Raw genomic sequence first — 12,173 nt, forward strand, 5'->3', positions numbered from 1 at the left:
TGGGAGGGATGGGGTGGCTGGGTGATAGACACTGGGGAGGCTATGTGTTATGGTGAGCTTTGTGAATTGTGTAAGATTGTTGAATCACAGACCTGTGCCTATGAAACAAATAATACATTATATGTTAAAAAAAAAAAAAAGAAGATAGTAGGAAGGGAAAAATGAAGGGGGGGGAAATTGGAGGGGGAGATGAGCCATGAGAGACGATGGACTCTGAGAAACAAACTGAGGGTTCTAGAGGGGAGGGGGGTGGGGGGATGCGTTAGCTTGGTGATGGGTATTAAGGAGGGCACGTACTGCATGGAGCACTGAGTGTTATACGCAAACAATGAATCATGGAACACTACATCAAAAACTAATGATGTAATGTATGGTGATTAACATAACATAATAAAATAAAAAATTCAAAAAAAAAATGACTCAGCCAAAAAAAAAAACTGTGGACACCAAGCAAGTCATGTAAGAGAAAGAAAAGAAACTTGATGTCTTAAGGGAGGACAGGCATTGAGATGGAAGACTGATCAGGGTAAGGCTGGCACTTGCTGTTACAGGAATAAGAGACAGAAAAGAGGCTTATAGGGATCTTGAGAATTTTATTTGATTTAAGATAATTTTCTTCTCAGTACCATCCTTAGGCTATTTTAATGTCTTGATAGTTTAGAGGTCCTTTTTTTTTTTTTTTTGCTCCACACCCAGCAGCTCCCAATGGAGCCCAGTGTGGGGCTTGAACTCATGACCCTGAGATCAAGACCTGAGCTGAGATCAAGAGTCGGACACTTAACTGAATGAGCCATCCAGGCACCCCATTCCCTTATTCTTAATAAAACTTGAACACCTCTGGTGTCCGTCTAGGGAAGAAAGCATCATTTTTTTTCTGAGGAAATCCACCGTGCCTCACGGCTCTCCCTCCTTCTGATGGTCATGCAGCTAAATAGCAGGGGCAGAGAAATTGACCACAGAAATTACCAGATAAAAATGAGGTTATCAGTGTTATAAACAAAGGGACTAGGGAAAGACTAGGGATATCTGAGGATACACTCTGACCTCTGAAGTCAGTATCTTTAGAAAAATGTGTCCTCCCCCAAAACAGTCTTTGACTAGTGAATTGAAATTGATCTCTCACATTTCTGTTCACATATTCTACTATATTATAAACAAACTCTTGCCTAAGGCAGAATCAAACCTACTTACTGCTAAGGAAGATCAGCTAAGGGATAAACGATGAAGGACAATACTCAATGCAGCTCAGCCCAGTGGTTAGCAGGCTGATAAGAAAAGGAAGTGCTGGTCTACCTTCAAGAGGATAAAATGTCAAATAAAATTGCTAGTGATTAAAGAGAATTTGGCTTGGAGATAGGGAAGGGGACTACAGCACCAAAGACAAAGGGTTAGTGACATCTTTCTCTATTTTTCCTTCTGTTACAAAACAAACAGAAGGAGAAGAGCTCTTGAATGGAATTGATATTTACTGATGATAATTCTTGATTCTGCCCCTGTCTGGCTACTCCTTGAGCATGGAAAAACTACTTTACTTCAACTACTTCATAATTAAACTGGTGAGTGTATGTGTGTGTATGCACGTGTATGTGTGGGCTCTCCAGCTTATCTCTAAAATCCCTTCCAGCTCTAACTTGCTATGGTTTCTCTTCAAAGGCTGATGTCAAGAAGAGGGTAGCAAAGAAATGGCTGTCTAAACTGAAACACTGCAGTCACAGCTTAGACACTGAGACATCCAAAGCCCAGAAACTTTAGCACCAGTTTGAGGATAATTGTGACACCAAGTTAAGACACTATTTGCAACTTAGAAAGCTTGAGTTGTGAGCCACTTGCAATCCCATGGGGCCACATGTACACAGTCACCTCTGAGGAGCAGCCCATTTAAATTGCGGGCTCATAATGCACTTTTTTGAACCAGCACCTCTGAGGCATACATAAAGTGGACAGAAAGGAACATTAGTGTCCCTAAACTATGAGTAAGGATCAATATTCCATTTCTTAGGCTGCAATTTTCTTATCTGAATGTCCTATGGGCTTCCTTCTGTGTATGTGTCCATCTGACTGACCCCTGAAGAGCATGCCTGGATTGCTTTGAAAAGAATCCACATCGGAGAGCCACTCCTATTACTAATTTACGAATTATCAGGCAGCCAGTGAGACCCAGTCAGGATGGTCTCTCCCTTCAAGCTACCACAAGCAATGACTGCCAAAACGAGATAAAATCATGGAGTGTGTGAGGTAATTGGTAGCCGCAACCACGTGGCTTTTTTTCCCTATTGTTCTCCATTTTGGTTTCTCTCCCCTAGGGTAAACCTTCTTACCCTCTGCTTATGGAGAGTCTAATACATTAGCATTGCATCTTTCCCTTCAATCCACTGCTTCCAGAATGACTCTCATGTTTCAGCCATTTCCAGATGCTCTTCTTGGTCAAACACACCTGTACCGTGACCCATTCCTTCAGGGCTCTGCTCTTTGGTTGGCAATAATTACTTGGTCCATGTGGACGGATACACTTAGATGGCTTTATGTGTTCTTCCTCTCAGAGAACACATGTGGCTGTGGCCCTGAATACTTGAATCCAAACAATGGACCTAATTTGAGAAGTTCTAGAACCTTAGCAGAGGTCAAGTTGAAGGAGGCTTTGAATGCACTACATAAAGTTGGTCCTAAGAGTGAACCAGTGAGTTCAGGAGGGGCCAGCCCATGGAGCCCATCTTGCCTGCAGAGAAAGAGGTAATGGAAAAAGGCAGGCAGGGAGGGACGAGGAAGGGAGACACTAGGAGGTCTGTAGAACTAATGAGGCTTATGGATGAGCGGTTACGGAAAGAGGTAGTCTACCGCTCTCCCCTGCTGATTGGCTGTTCCACCTGCACAGCTGTGGAGCACTGTGTTGATACAATCCACTGCCCTCAGATGTCCAGCTCCACAGGGTGAACCACGCTTCCCTTGTTTTGAAGAGATAGTTTTTCTTTGGCATCGACTACCAGCTTTTATTTCTTAAACAAACACCGTGACAGTTTGGCAATTGAAATAGAGGCTGAAGCAGTCTTGTTTCTTGAGAACATCATCCCTTTGGAAGACTGACTTAGTTTTGGTTCTACCATGGGTGGGGAGAGAAACATGTGTACATGTGAGTGTCTGAGGTGTTTGTGGGATGTGTGTGTGTGTGTGTGTGCGCGCACGCGCGCGTGCCTCTTTGAGCCTCAAATAGCACGGAAGAATGATTTCACAAGTTCAGAAACAAAGAGAAACGGGCATTTAATTAAGCTGTGTAATAAAGAGTTGAGGTTGATTATCTTGGCCACATTCTTTAGTTAATTTGACTCTCATATTATTACTACAAAAATATCTAAAAATGGATATTTTGAAAACCAGGCAATTGTAGCATTTCCATGGAAACACAGCAAGGAAAGAGAATTCTGTTTGGACAATCTCTGCGGAGCAGATGACACTTGCTACAAATGCCTTCTCCCTGGACAAAGAAAATGAGGACTTGGGTAAATCCCTCTCCCTACATCCTCCCTAGCTCTCGAGACCAGCAAAATGTCAGCTGCCTTCCTGTCCCCAGGCAAAAAGAAGCTATTCGAAAGTTCAGCACAATATATACGAATAGCTGAGGCTCTGCAAACATAAGTAGGTCCCGACACAGGTTTGTCATCTCTCTTTATAGTGTAGCTCTTCTCTCCAACTGGGATGAGAAATTTTATTTTTGTAAAATAACATAATTGGGATTGTTATGGATTTTCAATCAAACATATCATTGAAGGAAAATTATAAAACAAAAGAATGCAAAAGAAAATTAAATCACCCATACATTTAACTTCTTTGTATACTTCTTTCTAGTCTTTATTCTACGTGTGTATCAAAATTGTGGTCATGCTGGATATACAGTGTTTTATGTATTATACTACAAGCCCTTTCTCATGCTATTCATGATCTTTGACAATGTGATTTTTATGACTGTATAATATTTCGCTAGCTAGATGCACTGTGATTAGTTTAATGAATCACTCAACATGGACTATTTAGATAGTTTCTAATTATTCAAATTATGAAGAACACTGCAATAAAATGGTTAGAAGGTTTTAACCTTCCAGACTCCCATGGTCACCAAGAAGTCATGAGGCAGGGCCAAAAGGATTAAACAGACTCTTCAACCTGTAGACGAAATGGGCCTGGAGGGTGTCTTTCTCCTATCTTCCTCCTGTTTCCTCTCTGATCCTAATTAGAGTAAATCTTTTGATGTAGGAAGTGGGAAAAAGTAAAATTATGAACTTCAGCCTGGGGAGTCATGGGAAGCCTAGGTTAAATCATTTATGAAGATGGATGTTCAGTTCCTGCTCAGAAATCTGTACAGGCGGCTCTATCTAATTCCTTCAAAATTGTATCTTACAACAACATTCTATTACACAGTGGCATTAATGCAAAAACTCTGCAGCAAACGACTCTATGCAGATAGAGAGGAAGAAAGAAAAGGAAGGAGAAGGGGCGCCTGTGTGGCTCAGTCGGTTAAGTGACTCTTGATCTCAGCTCAGGTCTTGGTCTCAGGGTTGTGAGTTCAAGCCCCACGACGGGCTCTACACTGGCATGGAGCCTACTTAAAACAAAAAAAAGGAAGGAGGAAGAAATTAGCTATAACTAGGCAGGAAGGATCTATGACAGTATTTATCAGCATCTGAGCCCACACCCCCAACCTGGCAACACTTTGCATTTCTCAGCTAAGATCTACCCTCCCCATCAAGGCCCTGCTCTGAGGGTTGAAAATGTACAGAGGAAAAAGAAGAGAAAGGAGAAGGAAGAAGAGCAGAAGAGGGGAGGAGATGCCAGAGGAAAACAGGAAGAGAGAGTGTGGAACAGCAGAGGCAAGCACGAGCAGTCTTCAGGAAGACAGGTGAAGTCTCTGCTGGGTGAGAAGCTCCATCACGTGTAGACAGTCTCTTTTGTGACCCTGAGTTTCCCCATTTGAAAATATGTTTAAGAAAATCTAATCATAAGATTATCATGACAATTCCATGTGTCTGGCAAGGAGTAGGTACCCAATTAAAAAAAAAAAATACTACCTACTATACATTGAGTGCTTACAATGAACCACATCTTAGGTCAGGTAAGTCACCTGTATTACTTCAGACTTAATTACTCTTATTTATTATTGTTATTATCACCATCAAATAAAGAAGAGAGAAGAAGAAAAAGGATCTTGAACATAAGAACTATAAGGGGTCTCAGGGCCACTGAATCCACCTGCACAATTTTAGCGATGAGGCAACCCAGGACCAGGGACACAGTGATGTACACAAGCTGACATGGTTCTATAGCAGCAGAATCTGGACTAGAATCTCAGCCTTCTGGCTCCATGCACGGTACGTGGGAGATATAGCTAAACTAACCTCATCCATCACCTCCCTGGGCAGCGAGCACCCCCGCAGCCCTCACGGGGAACATGACTCCTGTTCATTCATGCTCCATTCCATCACCCACAGGCTCATAATTAAAAGAGAATACACAAGCCTTTGGTTTCTGAAACCATTATTAAGAATTGGGTGAGCCACACGCAAGCAGACAACCAGGCAGGAAAACCTGGATTAAAGCTAATCCCCTTGCTTTACAGACACTCATCAGAGAGTGGCTGTGGGTCCCACAGAGAGGAAGCAGAGCCATCTTCAGGGAGCTCGCCAGCCCTTCATCTGCCTGGGGAATCTCAGTTTAGAAAACATTATCTTTTCATGTTTTTCTCTGATAGGCACTGCAATGATTTGCATTCATTCCCACCAAGTGTCAGAAAAGCCTGTGAAGTAGTAACAACCAGGCTTCTTAATGCAATTCAAATATCAAAAATCAACTTAATTAAGTAGGGTTAATTTTTTTTTTCCTGAGAAGCAATCAAACTTTAATTAATACTCCATTAAAATGAATACCTGGGGGAACACAAGCATGCATACACCTAATGAGTTCATCTGCCAAGGGTGTTATTATAGAAGATGCTAAATATGCCTCCTTGCTGGCTACTTACTCAATTTCAGAGTGCCCCATGTTAATCAGAAATGAAAAGCAATTGCAGGTTTGCAACCCTCCTCCTCTCTATGAGCCCCTCTGCCCTGCCAACAGTGTAACCTAATCCATCCTCCCGTCTCCACTCTGTGAATGATTCGGGCCCAGATTTAAGCCCAGCTGGCTTCCTCCTGCATGAAGGGTACCTCAGTCCCCCTTCCTTCACTGGCCGCCACTCCACCATCAGGCAAGTTGAGAACCAACTCACTTTAACATCACTACCCTCTGGCAGACCCCATTAAGAAGAATTTAATCCTCTGTTTTTTTAGAAAGATAAAAACACAGAACACATTTGTAAACTCTGTATGCTTCTTGCTGGTAGCGAAGATGATCAAAGTTCTGCAGGACTGAGTTCTGCCAGGAAACAGCAACCAAGGGAAAGTGGGTCCAGGATGGGAAGGGAGTCTGTGATTTTACATTTCCTCTTGCCACGACTATTTCTACACCAGGGATCCCCAGATTTCTCCAGTTGCGGACTGAATGCTCTAGCAGACTCCCTCAGCGACCTGCCTCTGTGGCCCCCTCCTCACTAGAGATGAGAAGGGAAAAAGTTTGTTCCATTCTGGTTGAGACCTAACTACAGGTCATCAGGAGCAAATCATTAGCATCATCACTGTCAGGAGGCTAGTATCCCCAAGACCACCCAGGCCTCTGTGCATACCAGCCAAGGCTCCCTTCCCACAGCTTGCCTTACCTCTTTGGTGTGTGTGTGGAAGGAGACAGACATGTCCAGGAGAAGCTTCCGCTGTTCCACCCTGCGCACAAAGTCCTGGATGCGTACCTCCAGGTGTCGTGCTGCCTTGTAGATCTCCTCGGGGTCACATTCCCCGGTCTGAGCCAGCTGCTCTGCAGCTTCTAGGAGCTTGTCCGCATTGGTGTAGGTATTCTGCCAGCAGCAACAGTGAGGGAAAGTCAACTTGCAGGCACTGACCGAGCTTCGCGCCTTCCCCCAGCCCACCCGGGGCTGCCCAGAGCTGGAGTGCAGGGCGTAGGTGCTGAGCCCACAGCTCCCTGATCCGGCACGGAGGAGCTGAGTGCCAGGCTCGCCTGCCGCTTCTCAGCAAGCTAGCAGCCTGCCTGGCAGCTTGGCGTAAGTGGGCACTAGCTAGGTGCCTCCTCCGTCCCTGGGATTTCTCAGAGGTGGGGTGTCCCTGGAAAGAAGCGAGGAGGCATGCGAGAACCCCCATCCCCATGCACTGAGACTCCCCACCCTTGCGATGATCCATCACTGCCTTCACATCTCAGGCTGTAACTGCCAGAGTCAGAAATACCTCATCCACAAAGATCGTCTGTGTTTCTATGTGCGAACACCCGGGAAACAATAACTGGGAGACTTGTTTGACTCCCCCCCCCCGCCGCCAAGTTCCCTGTAACTACTGGTGGTTATCTTTTGGAACAGAGCTATCTCTTTGCAGGGGAAGGGGTCAGCAAGTCCAGGGAGCCGACAGAAGGAAGCAGCCACAGTCCCAGAGAGAGGAGAGGCAGGCTATTCTCTGCGCACCCAGTGAAGGCTTAATGTTTGCAGGAAGGCTGGGGAGGAGCCTGGTGATTTTATCCTGTTCCTGCCTGCACACGCACATTGGTACACACACACACACACACACACTCCTCCAATCCCTGTCTGTACACACCATGGTATTCTCTAGAGCATTTAAAAAGGCAACCAGCTTGTAATTATTATTCATCAGGATGGAAGTCACTGCCTTTGTAAAAGATATGCCATGGATTCAACTTTTCTTCAGCAGGCTTCCCCTAAAAAAGATTTGCTATTCCCTGATTTAGAACTGGTGACTCAAGTGTCTATCATATTTCTTAATATCCCTATAGTCATACAATGCCCTATAGAGTGGTAAACAAGTGGTTACTGGTGAGGATGCAAATCTGGCAGCAGGAAAGTATCAAATGCAAAGTGAGAGAGAACTGAAATGGATTTATGAGCAATGACTTTGCCCGTGGAGATGTGGCCTTTAGTGTCCATGGAGTTTTCATTTTTTGTTCTGTTTTGTTTTCTGGGTGTTTTTGGTTTTTTTTTTGGACTCACCTGAAGATCTGGGCATTAAAGATTGAATTGTACTCCCTGCCCCCAACCCTGAAAACTCCCATGTTGTAGTCCTAACCCCCAGAACCTCAGAATGTGACCTTTTTGGGAAACCAAGTCATTGCAGATGTAATTAGTTCAGATGAAGTCCTACTGGAGTAGAGTGGGCTCCTAATCTAACACGACTGGTGTCCTTACAAAAAGAATGCCATGTGAAGATGAAGCAGAGATCAGGGGATGTATCTACCAGCCAAGGAATGATAAACATTGCCAGCAAACCACTAGAGTTAAGAGAGGCATGGAACAGATTCTCCCACATATCCCTCAGAAAGAACCAATCCTGTTGACACTTCGATCTTGGACTTCTAGCCTCCAGAACTGAGAGACAATAAATTTCTGTTGTTTAAGCTACCCAATTTGTGCTGCTTTGTTACAGCAGCCCCAGGGAACTAATGCACTGGGGTGGAAACTTTCGGAGGCTGTTGACACAGACTCTCGGTTGTACTGAGGAAGACGGGCAAGCCTTCAGTAAACCCGTGTCATGGTTTTCAGAAATCCTTAGAGGCCCCAGTGGGTCCTTAAGGGATGCTGTCTGAAAAACAATGGCCTAGGGCAAATGCTGTCTCAGTGCAGGTGAATAGGGTGGTGGTGGGACTTGAAAAGGAGGAAAAATCCCTTGGCCCCACTTAGGGCATTCATGGAAACACATGATCCTTGTGCGAGGAAAGAGGCTTTGCCACTGACTCAACCAAGGGTACGTTGATTCTGAAAAGCAAATGAAGAAAGTACTCAGAATCGTGATGGAAATGACAAGAGAGATGGGAAAGGATGGGCAGGAAAGACCTCCTGGCTGTGCTCCAGGTTGAGGAAGGCTTTTATGGGGTTGTCCACAATTTCTAGTAAATATACCGAGAGCAGATGGGAGAGTTTTTTTCAGAAATCCCTCATATTTTCTACCTTAAACCCTAGGGAATTTCAGGCAACCCCAAAGAAACCCAGAGGTTTTGACCTTATGTTTTCTAGACAATAAATAAATATTTGTGGCAAAGCCAAAGCAAGCTTATTTGAAAGTTAAGTTTGGGACCAATAAGAGATTTAAAAAAAAAAAAAAAAAAAAAGCAAAACTGAAGGCAAAACCGAAGGACCCACTGCATATGAATGGACAACTTGTCCCAGTTTGTCTGGGACTTCCCTGATTTTAACACTAGAAGTCCCATACATTCTGAGCAAGTTGGGATGGCCGATCACCCTAAGACATACCTAAAGTTGTGAGTCTCTCAGGAGTACAGATACATATACAATGTATGCTGCCTTCAAAGATTATTGTATAATCATTCTTGAAAGAAATTATATGGCAACATATAAAGCTGGGCAAGTAACACAATAATAATTAAAGTTTCTTGACATGATATCAATGCTGAGAAAATGGATAAAAACTGAGAACAAAAATAGTCAATAATTATTGAATAATTTTCACACGCCAAGGACAATCTAAAGAATTATATGTATAGTAACTTCTTAATCTTCAAAATAACCCTATGAAGTCGATACAGCCATCAGCCCCATTTTACAGATGAAGAAACTGAGGCATGAATAATTTCTGGCCAAGGTCACATGTCTCATAAGTGACAGATCCAGGATTAAAATCTTTTCTGGTTTCAGAGGCCAAGCTCCAAACGATTACACTATCCTGTCAGATAAAGAAGGGCCTTGGCATGCCATGCTGATGTGTTTCACCCCAAACGCGGTGGGAAGCAGCTGAACAGTTCTAACTAGAAGACAGACGTGATGGGTGTATAGTGTATAGAGACATTGCCCTGCCTCTATACAGAATGAAGGCAGAAGCCTAAGGATGGGCAGGATTTAGCAGAGAAAGAAGAGGGCCTCTCACTGACATGACTCGCTTTTCTTTATGCCCATGGTACTCCATGTTTATCCATTCCGTGGCCATTATCATCCCATACTATATGAACAATGTGCTTCCATGGGTATCTCCCTACTGGTCTGTGAGCTCCTTAAATGTAGGTTCCATGTTTCATTCATCTTTGGTTCTTCATGCCAGGAACCATGGCTGGTATATAATAAGCACTTATTAAATGTTTACTGAATGAACAAGGCACAGAGATGGGAATGAGCGTATGTTTGGATAAGTTGAGTCAACCTGAATAAATTAGACAGTGGTAGGAAATCATACTAGATAAGGCAGAAAAGAGTTAGAGAATAGATTTTATTGAGAGAGAGGGATAAGAAAGACAGGTAGGAGGGCAAGGGGGTCAATGTTAAATGCTGGGCTCCCTGCTTTACCTGCTGCCCAGCCCTCATACCTATCACTCCCAGAAGGAGATTCTAAAACTCACATCCAGTCACACCTCTCTTCTACTTAAAACTGTTCAGGGGCTTCCCACTGCCTTTGGGGTAAAATACCTTAGCATGGCATGCAAGGCCCTTCTTCATTTGACACTTGCTTTTTCTCAACAGCTTCAACTCACATTGAAATCCTACAGCCTATGAAATAAACGGCTTATACTTCCAGAAACTCATTGCCCTGAATCCTGCCCCTATTTTTCTGCCTGGGATGCCCTTCCTCCACTTTTTGTACATGACCAATTCTTACCCTGTAAGACCCAGCCTAGGCATCACTTTCTCCAGGAAGTCCACCATCATATCCACTTCTTACCCAAGGTTGGCTTAGATGTGCTCCTTTGAGCTACCAGAGTGATCTGTGTCAAACCTCTCCTTGGTACCTGCCATATTCTAATGCAAATGTTTGCCTTTCTCATCTGCTTAGAGGCCGATAATGTCTTCCAACTCTTTCCCTTAGTGCCTGGCCCCAAGTAAATGCTCCATAAATATTTAGTGAATGAATTAATAAATTAAGGAATACATCACTTCCCATCAATCCTAATATTCAATCCTTGGCTCTCATCAACTACTTGGTACAAGACCTTACATGCTGGAATTCATATTCAATGTTCAATCCCACTTGGTTTATCCTACCTCCTGGCACAGTCTTGAAATAGGAATGTACGTAGAGAATATCAACTACAGTATTACCAAAGCACTGCGAGGATGCCTGTCATCACCCCAAATTGGGGCACAGATCATGACAGGTTTCTGCTCATCTCTGACCAAATAAACAGCAGTTTCTGCCCCAGGGCCAGAGTTGGGCTTCACCCTGAATACAGTTCCTAGGCATTCTTTGGTTTCCAAGCCGCATTGTCCCTGTTTTTTACTTGACCCCTTATCAACATTACCCAATTGATATGCCAAAAATGGGTATAAGCAGTGGGTTATTGATCCTTCAGCCACTGGCGCTTTCAAGCAGGGCCTGTGGTCGTTCTGAGTCAGACAATTGGGACACACAGATAGCTGCAATTTCTGTTCTTCTTTCCCCAGTCCCTATGTCAACCACGTAAAATGCCCTAGATAATTCAGGCCTTCAGTCTACCTTCCATTCACTCTGCTGCAGCCCTGGCCCATTATTTTTTTGCTTTCTTCTCATGGAAGAAACAGAACTAGGATAACTTGTCTCTGAAAACAGAGGCATCCCCAAAACACAGGCATGGTTGCAGACTCCCTGGGCTATAGCAGAGGGGCAGGGCAAGCGAGCTTTCTGAAGGCAAGGAGTAGAAGAGACAGTGAGTACAAACACCTATAGCAGCATCAGGCGTTGGCTTCCTCGGTAACATGGAGTTAGCACTTTTGGCTCTATGCTCTGGGGATGAGGAAGGTCGGTGCCCAGGAGGCACTTTTATTATTCAAAAGAGGCAGTGTGGACTAGAGAATGTGACTACCAGAGGACCAGAAGAAAAATTCTTTCTTTGATTATTTTTCCAGGCTCGCCTGGCTAGAACCAATGGGCAATGAGAGGAAAGGAGAAAATGTATGTAAGCTTTGAAGGAAAGAGAGACACGGAAGTACAGGCATTGGGGAAGGTACAGACTTATCTCTGGATTTTGACATTAGTGAATGGCAGACAAATCAAGGTGATACCCCAAACTCTACATTCAAATAGTACTTTATAGTTGACAAATACATTTCTTTCACCTTCTTTCTTTACCCAATCTGGGGCAGATATGCAGAGAATGCA

General features: G+C 43.9%; 1 protein-coding gene across 7 annotated transcripts in view; it reads right to left on the bottom strand.

Moving 5' to 3' along the window:
• The window catches only part of KALRN (kalirin RhoGEF kinase), a 648,894-nt gene that overhangs the window by 306,450 nt on the left and 330,271 nt on the right, over positions 1-12,173 (bottom strand). For all 7 annotated transcript variants that reach the window (XM_034999991.1, XM_034999993.1, XM_034999994.1 and 4 more), the window contains exon 11: positions 6,740-6,931. In XM_034999991.1, coding sequence (XP_034855882.1) covers positions 6,740-6,931 — 192 coding nt within the window. The remainder of the gene's footprint in view (positions 1-6,739; positions 6,932-12,173) is intronic.

This window comes from Mirounga leonina, unplaced genomic scaffold (genome assembly GCF_011800145.1).
Source record: "Mirounga leonina isolate KUSES-001 unplaced genomic scaffold, KU_Mleo_1.0 Mir_115, whole genome shotgun sequence".
Lineage (NCBI taxonomy): Eukaryota > Metazoa > Chordata > Mammalia > Carnivora > Phocidae > Mirounga > Mirounga leonina.